The following is a 14,726-nucleotide window of genomic DNA, read 5'->3' on the forward strand; positions in this document are numbered from 1 at the left end:
AGCAAGAGTAGACATGTCTGCAATGGTTGGCAGGTCCTTCAGTCCGGACCAGATGTTATCAGCATCCCCGCCAGCGCCTCTTTTAGGAAAACTGAGCTTTTTCCTCGCAGCCATAGATGTGGAAGAAAATGAGGGTGGAGCTGTAGGCATGTCACGGTCCTCTTCAGAGGACAATCTCCTGACCAGCAGGTCTTTGCACTGCAGTAGACTTGTGTCCGCCGGAAACAGAGACACAACATACGCTTTAAACCGAGGATCGAGCACGGTGGCCAGAATGTATTCCTCTGACTTTAAAGGAGTGACCACCCTCGGATCCTGGCAAAGCGTACGAAGGGCTACATCCACAAGAGCTACATGCTTGGTGTAATCGCAATGGCTTACCAGCTCCTCCCTCACTTTCTCCAGCTGCTTCTGCAACAGCCTGATCAGGGGAATCACCTGACTCAAGCTGGCAGTGTCGGAACTGACTTCTCGTGTGGCAAGTTCAAACGGCTGCAGAACCTTGCACAAAGCGGAAATCAGTCTCCACTGCGCTTGACTCAGGCGCATCCCCACTCCTTTGCCTATGTCGTAGGTGGCTGTGTAGGCCTGAATGGCCTTTTGCTGCTCCTCCAACCTCTGCAGCATATAGAGGGTGGAGTTCCAGCGCGTCACAACCTCTTGTTTGAGGTGATGGCAGGGCAGGTTCATGGTTTTTTGATGTGCCTCTAGTCTGCGGTAGGCACTGGCTGAATGCCGAAAGTGTCCAGCAATTTTGCGCGCCACCGCAAGCATCTCCTGCACACCCCTGTCACTCTTGAGGTAATGCTGCACCACCAAATTAATGGTGTGGGCAAAACATGGGACGTGCTGGAAATTGCCCATATTTAATGCCCGCACAATGTTACTGGCATTGTCTGACACCACAAATCCCCATGAGAGTCTAAGTGGGGTAAACCACTGGGAGATAATTTCCCTCAGTTTCTCTAATATGTTGTCAGCGTTGTGCCTCTTATTAAAGCCTGTAATACACAATGTTGCCTGCCTTTGCACGAGCAGCCATTTTGTAGATGCTGCTACTGATGCAGCTGTTGCTGTTGCTGCGGAAGGGGATGCATCTACCCAGTGGGCTGTCACAGTCATATAGTCCTTCGTTTGCCCAGAACCACTTGTCCACATGTCCGTGGTTAAGTGGACAGTGGGTACAACCGTATTTTTTAGAGCACTGAGGACACTTGATCGTACTTCTCTGTACATTTTTGGTATCGCCTGCCTAGTGAAGTGGAATCTCGACGGGATTTGGTACCGGGGACACAATACCTCCATCAACCCTCTAAATCCCACTCCACTGATGGCGGACACCGGGCGTACGTCTAACACCAACATTGCAGTTACAGCCGCAGTTATACGCTTTGCAATAGGGTGACTACTATCGTATTTTGTGGTCATGGCAAACGACTGTTGGACGGTCAATTGTTTTGTGAAAGACTTAGCGGTCTTACGACTTCCCCTCTGGAAAGATGACCGACTAACAGCAGCAACAGCAGCAGTGGCAGTAGTAGGCATACCGCTGCAGGATTCCTCGGATGAATCCCGTATTGAGGAAGACTCAGTCTGGCTGCTGACTTGGGCTGCAGGACTGAATCTGATGGAGATCGTGGAGGAAGTTGACGAGGAGGGTGTTGCTGGTATGTATCCAACTGGACCACAGGATTTAGGTGTCCCTGTACCGATGAGGGTCCTAGCCCCAGTTCCTGAACTAACCACTGAACTATGAAGGTTATTCAGGTGACGTATAAGGGAGGATGGTCTTAGGTGGGCAAGATCCTTACCCCTGCTTATTTGAGCTTTACATAAGCTACATATGGCCATACATTGGTTGTCCGGATTTGGATAAAAATAACTCCAGACCGAAGAAGTGCATTTTTTGGTCTTCTGACCAGGCATGACGATGGGCTTTTTCATCCCATGGACATCAGCTGTTTCTCCCCCTGGTGCCTCATTTACAATAACCACATCACCATCCTCATCAAGTTCCTCCACAGCGCCAGCTACATCATCAATAGGCTCCTCCCAAGCCACCTCTTCCCGTACAGTGGTGGGAAGGTCAGGCTTGACAACCACCAACACCCTTGGACTCGCCTTGGGGATTTGTGATAATTTCTCTTTAGAAGGCAGAGTTGTTTGCTGTTTTGTTGCTGACAGCATAACTCTCTTCAATTTTTTGTAGGGGGGGGGAGGAGGAGGAGGGCTAAGATCTGTGGGTGAAGCTGAACAACTAGTCATGAACACGGGCCAGGGCCTAAGCCGTTCCTTGCCACTCCGTGTCGTAAATGGCATATTGGCAACTTTACGTTTCTCCGCAGATGATTTTAAGTTTCTCTTTTTGCTACTTTTTCTTAACTTGGGCTTTTTGGATTTTACATGCCCTGTACTACGAGATTGGGCATCGGGCTTGGAAGACGACGTTGATGGCATTTCATCGTCTATGTCATGACTAGTGGCAGCAGCTTCAGCATTAGGAGGAAGTGGGTCTTGATCTTTCCCTACTTTATCCTCCAAATTTTTGGTCTCCATTATATGTAGCACAAGATACTGCAGAATGTGTGAACTTGGTAATATTGCAGTACCAATGGACTTATACTGCTGGATTGGTTTTGCAAATTTGGTTATAATTATTTATTTTTATTTATTTTTTTATAACTTTTTTTTAATTTTTTAAAAACTTGGGAATAATGGGGAAATAACTATGCCCTTAGAAGCACAGAGCACAGGACACAGCACCACTGGACTGAACAGGACACAGCACAGGACCCAGCAGCACTACGGAACTCAGCAGGACACAGCACAGGACACAGCACCACTGGACTGATACTGCAGAATGTGTGAACTTTGTAATATTGCAGTACCACTGGACTTTTACTGCTGAATGTGTGAACTTGGTAATATTGCAGTACCAATGGGCTTATACTGCAGGATTGCTTGTGCAAATTTTGTTGTAATTAAAAAAAAATTAAATTAGTTTTTTGTATTTTTTGGAATAACTTTTTTTTATTTATTTAAACACTTGGGAATAATGGGGAAATAACTATGCCCTTAGAAGCACAGAGCACAGGACACAGCACCACTGGACTGAACAGGACACAGCACAGGACCCAGCAGCACCACTGAACTCAGAAGGACAGAGCACAGGACACAGCACCACTGGACTGAAGTGAACAGGACACAGCACAGGACCCAGCAGCACCATTGAACTCAGAAGGACAGAGCACAGGACACAGCACCACTGGACTGAACAGGACACAGCACAGGACCCAGCAGCACCACTGAACTCAGAAGGACAGAGCACAGGACACAGCACCACTGGACTGAAGTGAACAGGACACAGCACAGGACCCAGCAGCACCACTGAACTCAGAAGGACAGAGCACAGGACACAGCACCACTGGACTGAAGTGAACAGGACACAGCACAGGACCCATCAGCACCACTGAACTCAGAAGTACAGAGCACAGGACACAGCACCACTGGACTGAACAGGACACAGCACAGGACCCAGCAGCACCACTGAACTCAGAAGGACAGAGCACAGGACACAGCACCACTGGACTGAGCACAGCACAGCACAGCACAGCACAGAACTGAATAGCACGAGATATAGTAGGACAGAGGACCACCTAACACACCCTCCCTCTACCCTGATCAATGCCCGAGTGAAGATGGCGGCGACTAGCGGGTAATTTATAGGATCCGAGTATCGCGAGATCCGACATCGGGATTATGAGTCAGAGCCTCGGTTTCAGATATGAATTTGGCGCCAATACCCGGATCTGTCTCGGATCCGACTCAGATCTGCAACGTTCGGGTAGGCTCGGATTTTAGAAATCCGAGTGCGCTCATAATAATAATGCCACCCTCCCTCTCTTATACATGCAGTAATGATACCACACAATAATAGTGCCACCCTCCCTCTCTTATACATACAGTAGTGATATCACACAATAATAGTGCCACCCTCCCTCTCTTATACAAGCAGTAATGATACCACACAATAATAGTGCCACCCTACCTCTCTTATACATGCAGTAATGATACCACTCAATAATAGTGCCACCCTTCCTCTCTTATACAAACAGTAATGATACCACACAATAATAGTGCCACCCTCCCTCTCTTATACAAACAGTAATGATACCACACAATAATAGTGCCACCCTCCCTCTCTTATACAATCAGTAATGATACCACACAATAATAGTGCCACCCTCCCTCTCTTATACAAACAGTAATGATACCACACAATAATAGTGCCACCCTCTCTTATACAATCAGTAATGATACCACACAATAATAGTGCCACCCTCCCTCTCTTATACAAACAGTAATGATACCACACAATAACAGTGCCACCCTCTTTCTCTTATACAATCAGTAATGATACCACACAATAATAGTGCCACCCTCCCTCTCTTATACATACAGTAATGATACCACACAATAATAGTGCCACCCTCCCTCTCTTATACAAGCAGTAATGATACCACACAATAATAGTGACACCCTACCTCTCTTATACATGCAGTAATGATACCACTCAATAATAGTGCCACCCTTCCTCTCTTATACAAACAGTAATGATACCACACAATAATAGTGCCACCCTCCCTCTCTTATACAAGCAGTAATGATACCACACAATAATAGTGCCACCCTCCCTCTCTTATACATGCAGTAATGATACCACTCAATAACAGTGCCACCCTCCCTCTCTTATACATGCAGTAATGATACCACACAATAATAGTGCCACCTTTCCTCTCTTATACATGCAGTAATGATACCACACAATAATTATGCCACCCTCCCTCTCTTATACAAGCACTAATGATACCACTCAATAATAGTGCCACCCTCCCTCTCTTCTACATGCAGTAATGATACCACACAATAATAGTGTCACCCTCCCTCTCTTATACATGCAGTAAGGATACCACACAATAATAGAGCCACCCTCCCTCTCTTATACATGCAGTAATGATACCACACAATAATAGTGCCACCCTCCCTCTCTTATACAATCAGTAATGATACCACACAATAATAGTGCCACCCTCCCTCTCTTATACATGCAGTAATGATACCACACAATAATAGTGCCACCCTCCCTCTCTTATACAATCAGTAATGATACCACACAATAATAGTGCCACTCTCCCTCTCTTATACAAGCAGTAATGATACCACACAATAATAGTGCCACCCTCCCTCTCTTATACATGCAGTAATGATACCACACAATAATAGTGCCACTCTCCCTCTCTTATACAATCAGTAATGATACCACACAATAATAATGCCACCCTCCCTCTCTTATACATACAGTAATGATACCACACAATAATAATGCCACCCTCTTTCTCTTATACAAGCACTAATGATACCACTCAATAATAGTGCCACCCTCCCTCTCTTATACATGCAGTAATGATACCACACAATAATAGAGCCACCCTCCCTCTCTTATACATGCAGTAATGATACCACACAATATTAGTACCACCCTCCCTCTCTTATACAAGCAGTAATGATACAACACAATATTAGTGCCACCCTCCCTCTCTTATACAAGCAGTAATGATACCACACAATATTAGTGCCACCCTCCCTCTCTTATACAAGCAGTAATGATACCACACAATAATAGTGCCACCCTCCCTCTCTTATACAAGCAGTAATGATACCACACAATAACAGTGCCACCCTCCCTCTCTTATACAAGCAGTAATGATACCACACAATAATAGTGCCACCCTCCCTCTCTTATACAAGCAGTAATGATACCACACAATAACAGTGCCACCCTCCCTCTCTTATACAAGCAGTAATGATACCACACAATATTAGTGCCACCCTCCCTCTCTTATACAAGCAGTAATGATACCACACAATATTAGTGCCACCCTCCCTCTCTTATACATGCAGTGGTTGCATCAATCCTCAGCAAAATATCAAACAATGTGGTGAGGTTTCTGTGGCTCACCAGTGGCTCCTCTTCTTCATCTTGCTGGGTCTCAGAGTTTGTTAACCCAATATCATTTAAGAACATGTCCACTGTCCTAGGGATAGAGAAGTGGCATCAGTAACAAGGCTCCACATCACCATAATTACCACCAGTTACCCATCTGCAGGTTATACATACTCATTGCCGAGGCTTATCTCCAAGTTATCCAGATCCCGAAATATTTCACTGAATCTTTTCCGACCCTCAGACGACCCACTCTGTGCATTGGCATCTGCAACAGACACAAGGTTGATGAATACTGACAGACTATGGTTAGCAGTTGATCAGAAATTTTGCAAAGTTTACATAAAAAACAGTGCACCATGAATGACATGGGGGTAAAGGTATCAAGCTGAGCGTTTTCCAGCGGGTTTGAAAAACCAATCATATTCTATAATTTATTTAGTATTTAGTACATTCTACAAAATGATAGCTAGAATCTGATTGGTTGCTATAGGCAACATCTCCACTTTTCAAACCAGCCGGAAAACTCTCAGCTTGATACATTTACAACTTAACAAAAATAGCATGTCCCTCCCCCACCCCGTTGCTACTTTGTGCTCCTTGCATCTTGTTTTTTGTCCGCGGTATACGGTATATGAATTTTTGCAACTTTTTGGTGTTGATGTTGGGCCAACAAAGTTGATCCTTTGGCATAACTATCTAGTCACAGGTATGCTCTGTCACACAAGTCCTGCTCTTCATAGAGACATACATAGACACCTGGGGATAAATGTATCAAGCTAAGAGTTTTCCGGCGGGTTTGAAAAAACAATCAGATTCTAGCTATCATTTATTTGGTACGTTCTACCAAATGATAGCTAGAATCTGATTGGTTGCTATAGGCAACATCTCCACTTTTCAAACCCGCCGGAAAACTCTCAGCCTGATACATTTACCAACTACTATCTGTGAGACTCTCACCATCTTGTAAGAACAGAGTGCGTGAGGAACAAACAGCTGCTAACTCTATGAGACCGTCACCTGAGACACTCACTTATCTGAACACTCTCACACTAGTGTGTATAATATCATAACTGCACTCACAGCCCCCCCACATCTGTCAGGTTGTCACTATATTGTGGAAAGCAACACATTTAAAGCCGAAGAACATCCTTCTGTTTGAGTCATTTATTTGTACAGACACATATAAAGTTAGTAACTGTTTTAATAAAGTGGAAGCAGGATGTGGTTAGAACATCATCACTTAGAGAAAATGTAACCCAGTCCTGTACATACTCACGTATCACAAATATGGCAAATATAGCTGTTCTACCTATAACATACATAAAAAGTGTTCTGTGTATACTACAGTCATATGTAAACTGTTATATATTATATGCACAATATTGCTTTGCATAACATACAGCTTGGGTATAATACAGATTAACGAACTATACACAATGCTTTTCATACATCACATTGTCTCTTTACATAATAGACCCACAGATTGTCTGTGATATCTATCACTACTGAGCACCTATCCACGCATACTTCTCTGCATATAGCACCACTACTGTAAGCACATTGTTCTGTGTATAACAGACAAACAAGGATGACACTAAAGGGGAACAGGTTGTGGCACACAGCTATAGGAAACCAGAGAGCTACAAACACAACAAGGGAGAAACAGGCAGCCCAGTTACAGGCTGCGGCAGGTTACTTAGTTTCTTACCCCCTCCTCTGCCTGACGCCATGATTCCACTCCCGGGTGAAGCGGCCGCCCCTGCCAGTTGTGGAACCCGGGTTTACTGATGTAGTTGCAAAGACCCACAGCTTCCTGACAGCAGACATCACATCAGGAAGTGCAAAGTGAGAGTGCTGAGCACTGCAATCACCCTGATAGGCCTATGTAGGTCTAATATAGAGAAGTAGGGCCGTAGTTACTGTACATATGCTTGTGCTGCTTTGCCACATGCTTCTTAAACTCAGAATTCATCACATAAATGAAAAACTCGCACTCGTTCAACATCACAGAATATAACAGATGAAAAGCAAGTTATTGTTCTGGTGCCCCCTGCATAACGCTGCCCTAGACACCTGCCTACCTATGCGGATATAATAGATACAGCATTATATAAACAGCTATTTCCAGGAACAACGCCAGCTTTTTAAAGATTTGTCCCTGGATTTTTTTTTGCCATTTGCAATGTCCCTGTTTTTACAAATAAAGTAGGGCATTCCTGTAATGCACACTAGCCAATATATCTATATAAGACTGCCGCCAGTGCATGCCTGTATTTATCGCCAGCCAGTGCATATCTCTATTATACTGCAGCCAGTGCATATTCACCACCAGCCATTGTATAATTCTATTATACTACAGCCAGCGCATACCTGCATTCACCACCAGCCATTGTATAATTCTATTATACTACAGCCAGCGCATACCTGTTTTCACCACCAGCCAGTGCATATCTGTATTAGACTGTAGTCAAGGCATGCCTGCATTACTAGTCAGCCAGTGCATATTTGTATTACACTGTTGCCACTATCTCTATTACACATAAGCCACAAAATATCTGTTTTGCACTTCAATCAGTGCATTTCTATATTACATTACTGACTAGCCAGATGATATCTACATTTTACACCAGCCAGTACCACACAGTGGCTGATGCAGGGTGGTCCCTTAAATGGGAGTAAATGACTCTGCGTCAACAGTATATGCAACTGGCATACGATAAGTAATCGCCAACAGTATGTAGGAGTGTTTCTGCAGGTCTGCACAAGACGCATTTCTCCCTGTACCACCTCTCCAGCTGCAATTAGGTATAAGTGCCTTAATCGGCCAAATCTACACAGGATCATATGAATGCACCCATATTTCGGCACGCACAAGACAAGCTGAGCATAGTAGCATACGTCCCACTCGGCATAAGCCCCACTGTATTTGTATTAAATACCAGCTGCTGCATATCTGCACATTAGTCTTGGCATCAGACATGGCTCCGCGCTCTAGTCTTGGCATCAGACATGGCTCCGTGCTCTAGTCTTGGCATCAGACATGGCTCCGCGCTTTAGTCTTGGCATAAAGTGTGGCTCCCCCAGAGCCTGCTCAGCTAGCTGTTTACAGAATTAGATCTTAGCACTGAAGCTGATGCATAGACGTATGCAGTCAGCTCCTGGTTAGTGAGTATATAGCAGCTTCATTGAAGAAATAACAGAAACAGGAGGTAGGAACTAGAACATTATGCCATAAATACAGTAATGCATAAAGATACTTTATAAAGCACCAATTATACCATACACTACACATACATCTCATTATACACTGTTATACCTCAAACAACCGGTCAGGGTCCTGCGTAATTGTGTACATACTGACAAGATAAAACAAAAATAAAGGTTAAACTCGTCTGGCATCCCCTCTTACCCAGTACTGTATGCCCTTGGAATGTACGTATTTTAAAAGTGTGGTCTTCTAATTCTAAATGTCACCAGGTGGACTCTGTAGGTACCTCTATAGCTATTTTTATCTTGGCTTTTATAGGGCACCGAGTCACCCGGAGGCATTCAGAGAAGATGTGTCAACAGCTGGCTAAAGCCTTTGTGGGGCTTACTCTGCTATTGGTCGGTCATGTTGAGCCAGACGTGCCAATCGGCTGGAGAACAACTTTTGTCCAGAAATACACTTAGGGACGGGGATGGAACTTGGAATTAAGTGAATTAACTTTAATGCCTCAACAAATGGGTTTTCATAGATCTCCTCCAGGTATAGCAAGGAGCCCCTCACCACTGAGAGCCTGCTACAATTTGGTGACTTGGGGCAGGCACAGTGGCTGCCACCGTGATGCACGTGCCCAATGCAGCGGGATTGTTATCTGGAAGCAGCCCCCCAGAGGCAACACAACTGTGGGAACTGGATCAGGTTTAAAAAAGGCACTAGGGTTAAGGCTCCTGTTGGACTCCACCTTAAATACATTGACAGAATATGCCCTTTTCTTACTCAACATCCTACCAAAACATTTATCCATTCTCTAATCATCGCCCGTCTTGATTATTGCAACCTCCTTCTATCTGGCATTCCTGACACCCATATATCCACACTTCAATCCATCCTAAATGCTGCTGCAAGACTGATCTTCCTCTCTCACTGCTCCACATCTGCTACAACACTTTGAAAATCCCTAAACTGGCTCCCTGTGTCCTCCAGAGTCAAATTCAAATTACTCACCCTTACCTACAAAGCCCTCAGCAACACTACCCCTGCATACATCCCAAATCTCATATCAAAATACTCTTCCTCCCGCCCTCTTAGATCTCCCTCTGACCTTCGACTTGTCTCATCTCTGGTAACCACCTCTCCTTCCCGCCTTCAAGACTTCTCCTGTGCTGCTTCCCACTTATGGAATTCCCTACCAAGACTTTCACACAGTCTTCAAACCTTTAGATGCTCTTTGAAAACCCATCTCTTTTTTAGAGGTCACCTTGTCCCAGATAACACTATTGACACTAATGCACACTAACAACTGTCCCAATCTCCACTCTGAAACATTTACTCCTCTTGTTTCAGCTGTGCCCTCTTACAATTAGAATGTAAGTTCTCTAATGAGCAGAGTCCTTCATACCCTTTGTTTTCATATCTGCATTTATTTTGTCTACCTTGTATGTCCTTGTTTTATGTATGTCCTGTTTTCCTACTGTACAGCACAGCTAAGCACTGAGGCCCCTTACAAATCTACGTTAATAATAAAATAATAATAATAATAATAATTGTGATGAGGATCGGATCTGCTAACCCCTGCAGACTTTACTACTGTGTGTACCTGCAAAAAGCAGGACATTGGGATTGGATCTGCCTTCCTGCAGAGGAGGGAATGGTGTGGCACAGTGGATGGGACAGCTTTCTATCCAGCGATCCTCTAATTGTTATTAAGTGTACCCCCTATTCCTGTGTGATTTTGTAAATACAAGTATATATTTCATATAAAATAAAGGTACATTTGTATCTTTCCAGTAGTGTTTGCAAAATACTACTGGAAATTCGGGTACTCTCAGGCAGCACATTAAGTGGCATCAGGGTGAACAGTTAGAGATGAATGGGCAAAATAACTCACACACATGATTGGAATTTACACCAACTCCATTTGCACTTTAGGAGATATGTTTCCATCTTGTTCAAAGAGGATTTCTGAGCCAGAAGGTGAGATAATTATAGAGGATTAACCAGTAATAATGACTGCTCTGCTTGTGTGACATTTATTCTAATTATTATTGCTGTTGTTAAAATTATATTTTTTAACAATTTATTGCCTGGAAATTCATATTTGATGGCATATAATTGAATGATCATACTGCAACAAATTAAGCATAACATTTACTTACTGTATTATTTTAATATTTATTTTGTTTACAGATTTCCAGATCGGCATGTGATACGTATTTAGAAACCAGAGTAGAGAAATGTAGCACAGAGCAGTGTATGGAGATGTAGTACATAGTACAGAGCAGCGTATGGAGATGTAGTACATAGTACAGAGCAGTGTATGGAGATGTAGTACATAGTACAGAGCAGTGTACGGAGATGTAGTACATAGTACAGAGCAGTGTACGGAGATGTAGTACATAGTACAGAGCAGTGTATGGAGATGTAGTACATAGTACAGAGCAGTGTACGGAGATGTAGTACATAGTACAGAGCAGTGTATGGAGATGTAGTACATAGTACAGAGCAGTGTACGGAGATGTAGTACATAGTACAGAGCAGTGTACGGAGATGTAGTACATAATACAGTGCAGCGTATGGAGATGTAGTACGTAGTACAGAGCAGTGTATGGAGATGTAGTACATAGTACAGAGCAGTGTACGGAGATGTAGTACATAGTACAGAGCAGTGTACGGAGATGTAGTACATAGTACAGAGCAGTGTATGGAGATGTAGTACATAGTACAGAGCAGTGTACGGAGATGTAGTACATAGTACAGAGCAGTGTATGGAGATGTAGTACATAGTACAGAGCAGTGTATGGAGATGTAGTACATAGTACAGAGCAGCGTATGGAGGTGTAGTACATAGTACAGAGCAGGGCACGGAGATGTAGTACATAGTACAGAGCAGTGTATGGAGATGTAGTACATAGTACAGAGCAGGGTATGGAGATGTAGTACATAGTACAGAGCAGGGTATGGAGATGTAGTACATAGTACAGAGCAGGGTATGGAGATGTAGTACATAGTACAGAGCAGTGTATGGAGATGTAGTACATAGTACAGAGCAGGGTATGGAGCTGTAGTACATAGTACAGAGTAGGGTATAGAGATGTAGTACATAGTACAGAGCAGTGTATGGAGATGTAGTACATAGTACAGAGCAGTGTACGGAGATGTAGTACATAGTACAGAGCAGTGTATGGAGATGTAGTACATAGTACAGAGCAGTGTATGGAGATGTAGTACATAGTACAGAGCAGGGTATGGAGATGTAGTACATAGTACAGAGCAGTGTACGGAGATGTAGTACATAGTACAGAGCAGTGTATGGAGATGTAGTACATAGTACAGAGCAGGGTATGGAGATGTAGTACATATTACAGAGCAGCGTATGGAGATGTAGTACATAGTACAGAGCAGCGTATGGAGATGTAGTACATAGTACAGAGCAGTGTAAGGAGATGTAGTACATAGTACAGAGTAGGGTATGGAGATGTAGTACATAGTACAGACCAGCGTATGGAGATGTAGTACATAGTACAGAGCAGCGTATGGAGATGTACTACATAGTACAGAGCAGGGTATGGAGATGTAGTACATAGTACAGAGCAGGGTATGGAGATGTAGTACATAGTACAGAGCAGGGTATGGAGATGTAGTACATAGTACAGAGTAGGGTATGGAGATGTAGTACATAGTACAGAGTAGGGTATGGAGATGTAGTACATAGTACAGAGCAGCGTATGGAGATGTAGTACATAGTACAGAGCAGGGTATGGAGATGTAGTACATAGTACAGATCAGGGTATGGAGATGTAGTACATAGTACAGAGCAGCGTATGGAGATGTAGTACATAGTACAGATCAGGGTATGGAGATGTAGTACATAGTACAGAGCAGCGTATGGAGATGTAGTACATAGTACAGATCAGTGTATGGAGATGTAGTACATAGTACAGAGCAGCGTATGGAGATGTAGCACAGACAATAGATACAGATGTTGGGTGCATACCTCGCACTCTGTTTATAAGGTTGGTCATTGCCTCTTGTACACAGTGAGTTTTGAGTGTCGGATATTTGAAGAGCAGGAATACAACTGTCTGCAGTAACTCAGATAACTTGAGCTCAGTGTGGTCACAAGAGGGGAGACCTGAGAGAGTGATAGGAAAATTGAGAAAGTGAAAGAGGAGGAGAAAATAAGGAGAAGATAAGCTGGACGCAATGGCGGAGCTCATAAAGCAGATATCAAGTGACATCCTCAAACATCATTCACCTCTGTAGTTATACATCCCATCTGATACTAATGCCATTCATGCACTAAAGCAATTTAGTCACTGCATTGCCCTATTTGGCGTCTAATAGTCTAAACACAGTGCAGGCAGCCATATTATATGCTGGGCCAATAGTTATGAAATTAGTGACATAAGTGAGGTGTGAGGTATCAGGCACTGGCAAATTGATGGGCTAAATATTGTTTGACATAAAATTGGCTGCCTCCACTATTTGTATGTGGCAGGTCCACTTTAAGATCTTTTACTGGTTAATCACAGGATTTATTTAAATCCATTCCAATGACTATGTCTGCTGAATTGTTTTGGTATAACTATTTTTAAATCTCATAATGACCGAGTAGATGATGACTTCAGCATCCAGCACCCTAAGCCCCTGTAGTCAATACCATCTATCTACTGGAATATCATTTTTTCCACATTCCTCCAAGTGTAATCTGATAATGACCTCTTCAATCCTTCCCCTCTCACCTGACCCCTGGCAGATGTCTCTCATCTCCTGCAGCTTCTGGTCTACTTTCCTGAGCCGGGAGCAGAACTGGACCAATTCCATAGAATTCACCGTGGGATCATTACACCCCATCCGTGTTGAGTGGCAGAGAGCAGAGAGGTAGCACTCACCTAGATGGAATCTTGGCGCAGCCCCAAACTCCCCTGCACAGCTCATGTCCTGGAGTATTGTGGAGGGTTTTCACTCACCGATCTCAGATATGTCTCATGCTGCCTCTACCTGAGCTGTCCTTGGATTTTTTTCCTTAGTTGACTGACTCGACTGCAGAACTGACATTCGAATTGTCCCATCAACTACAGTTTTGTCTAGACAGTTGATTCTATTGGTTCTTTCCTTATGCAGCCCAAATCTTTATCTTTCTAATCATTTCAACCTGTTTCTGTGGCACAAGAGCTTACATTTTGTGTTATTTTCCTCTAATCTGCAAAGCTGACACTCAGATACTCTGTCTGTCTCTCTCTTTCTCTATCCTCCCTTCTGCACACCTGACACTAACTATAGTCTGTCAACCTGACATTCATTCTATCTTGCTGGCTGGAGATATGAAGCTCAGATTCTGGTTTTGGAATATCGAGGAAAGCAAACAAATGTGGGTGAAATGAGGAAACTCCCTAATAACTCTGTCACGGCTGCTGAATAAGGAGCGTGGAGAGAGACAGTGCCGGAAAATAACACCAAGATGTCACGCAAGGATTTCTAATTCTGCATAGATTCACCTAAATAGATTAACCC

General features: G+C 43.6%; 1 protein-coding gene across 1 annotated transcript in view; it reads right to left on the reverse strand.

The window, feature by feature from the left end:
* The window catches only part of GMIP (GEM interacting protein), an 89,483-nt gene extending 75,388 nt beyond the window's left edge, over positions 1-14,095 (reverse strand). The window contains 3 exon segments of the mRNA XM_075206876.1: positions 6,020-6,095; positions 6,179-6,272; positions 13,955-14,095. Coding sequence (XP_075062977.1) covers positions 6,020-6,095; positions 6,179-6,272; positions 13,955-14,066 — 282 coding nt within the window. The 5' untranslated portion in view covers positions 14,067-14,095.
* Positions 14,096-14,726: the final 631 nt, after the last annotated feature.

This window comes from Mixophyes fleayi, chromosome 4 (genome assembly GCF_038048845.1).
Source record: "Mixophyes fleayi isolate aMixFle1 chromosome 4, aMixFle1.hap1, whole genome shotgun sequence".
NCBI classification, from domain to species: domain Eukaryota; kingdom Metazoa; phylum Chordata; class Amphibia; order Anura; family Limnodynastidae; genus Mixophyes; species Mixophyes fleayi.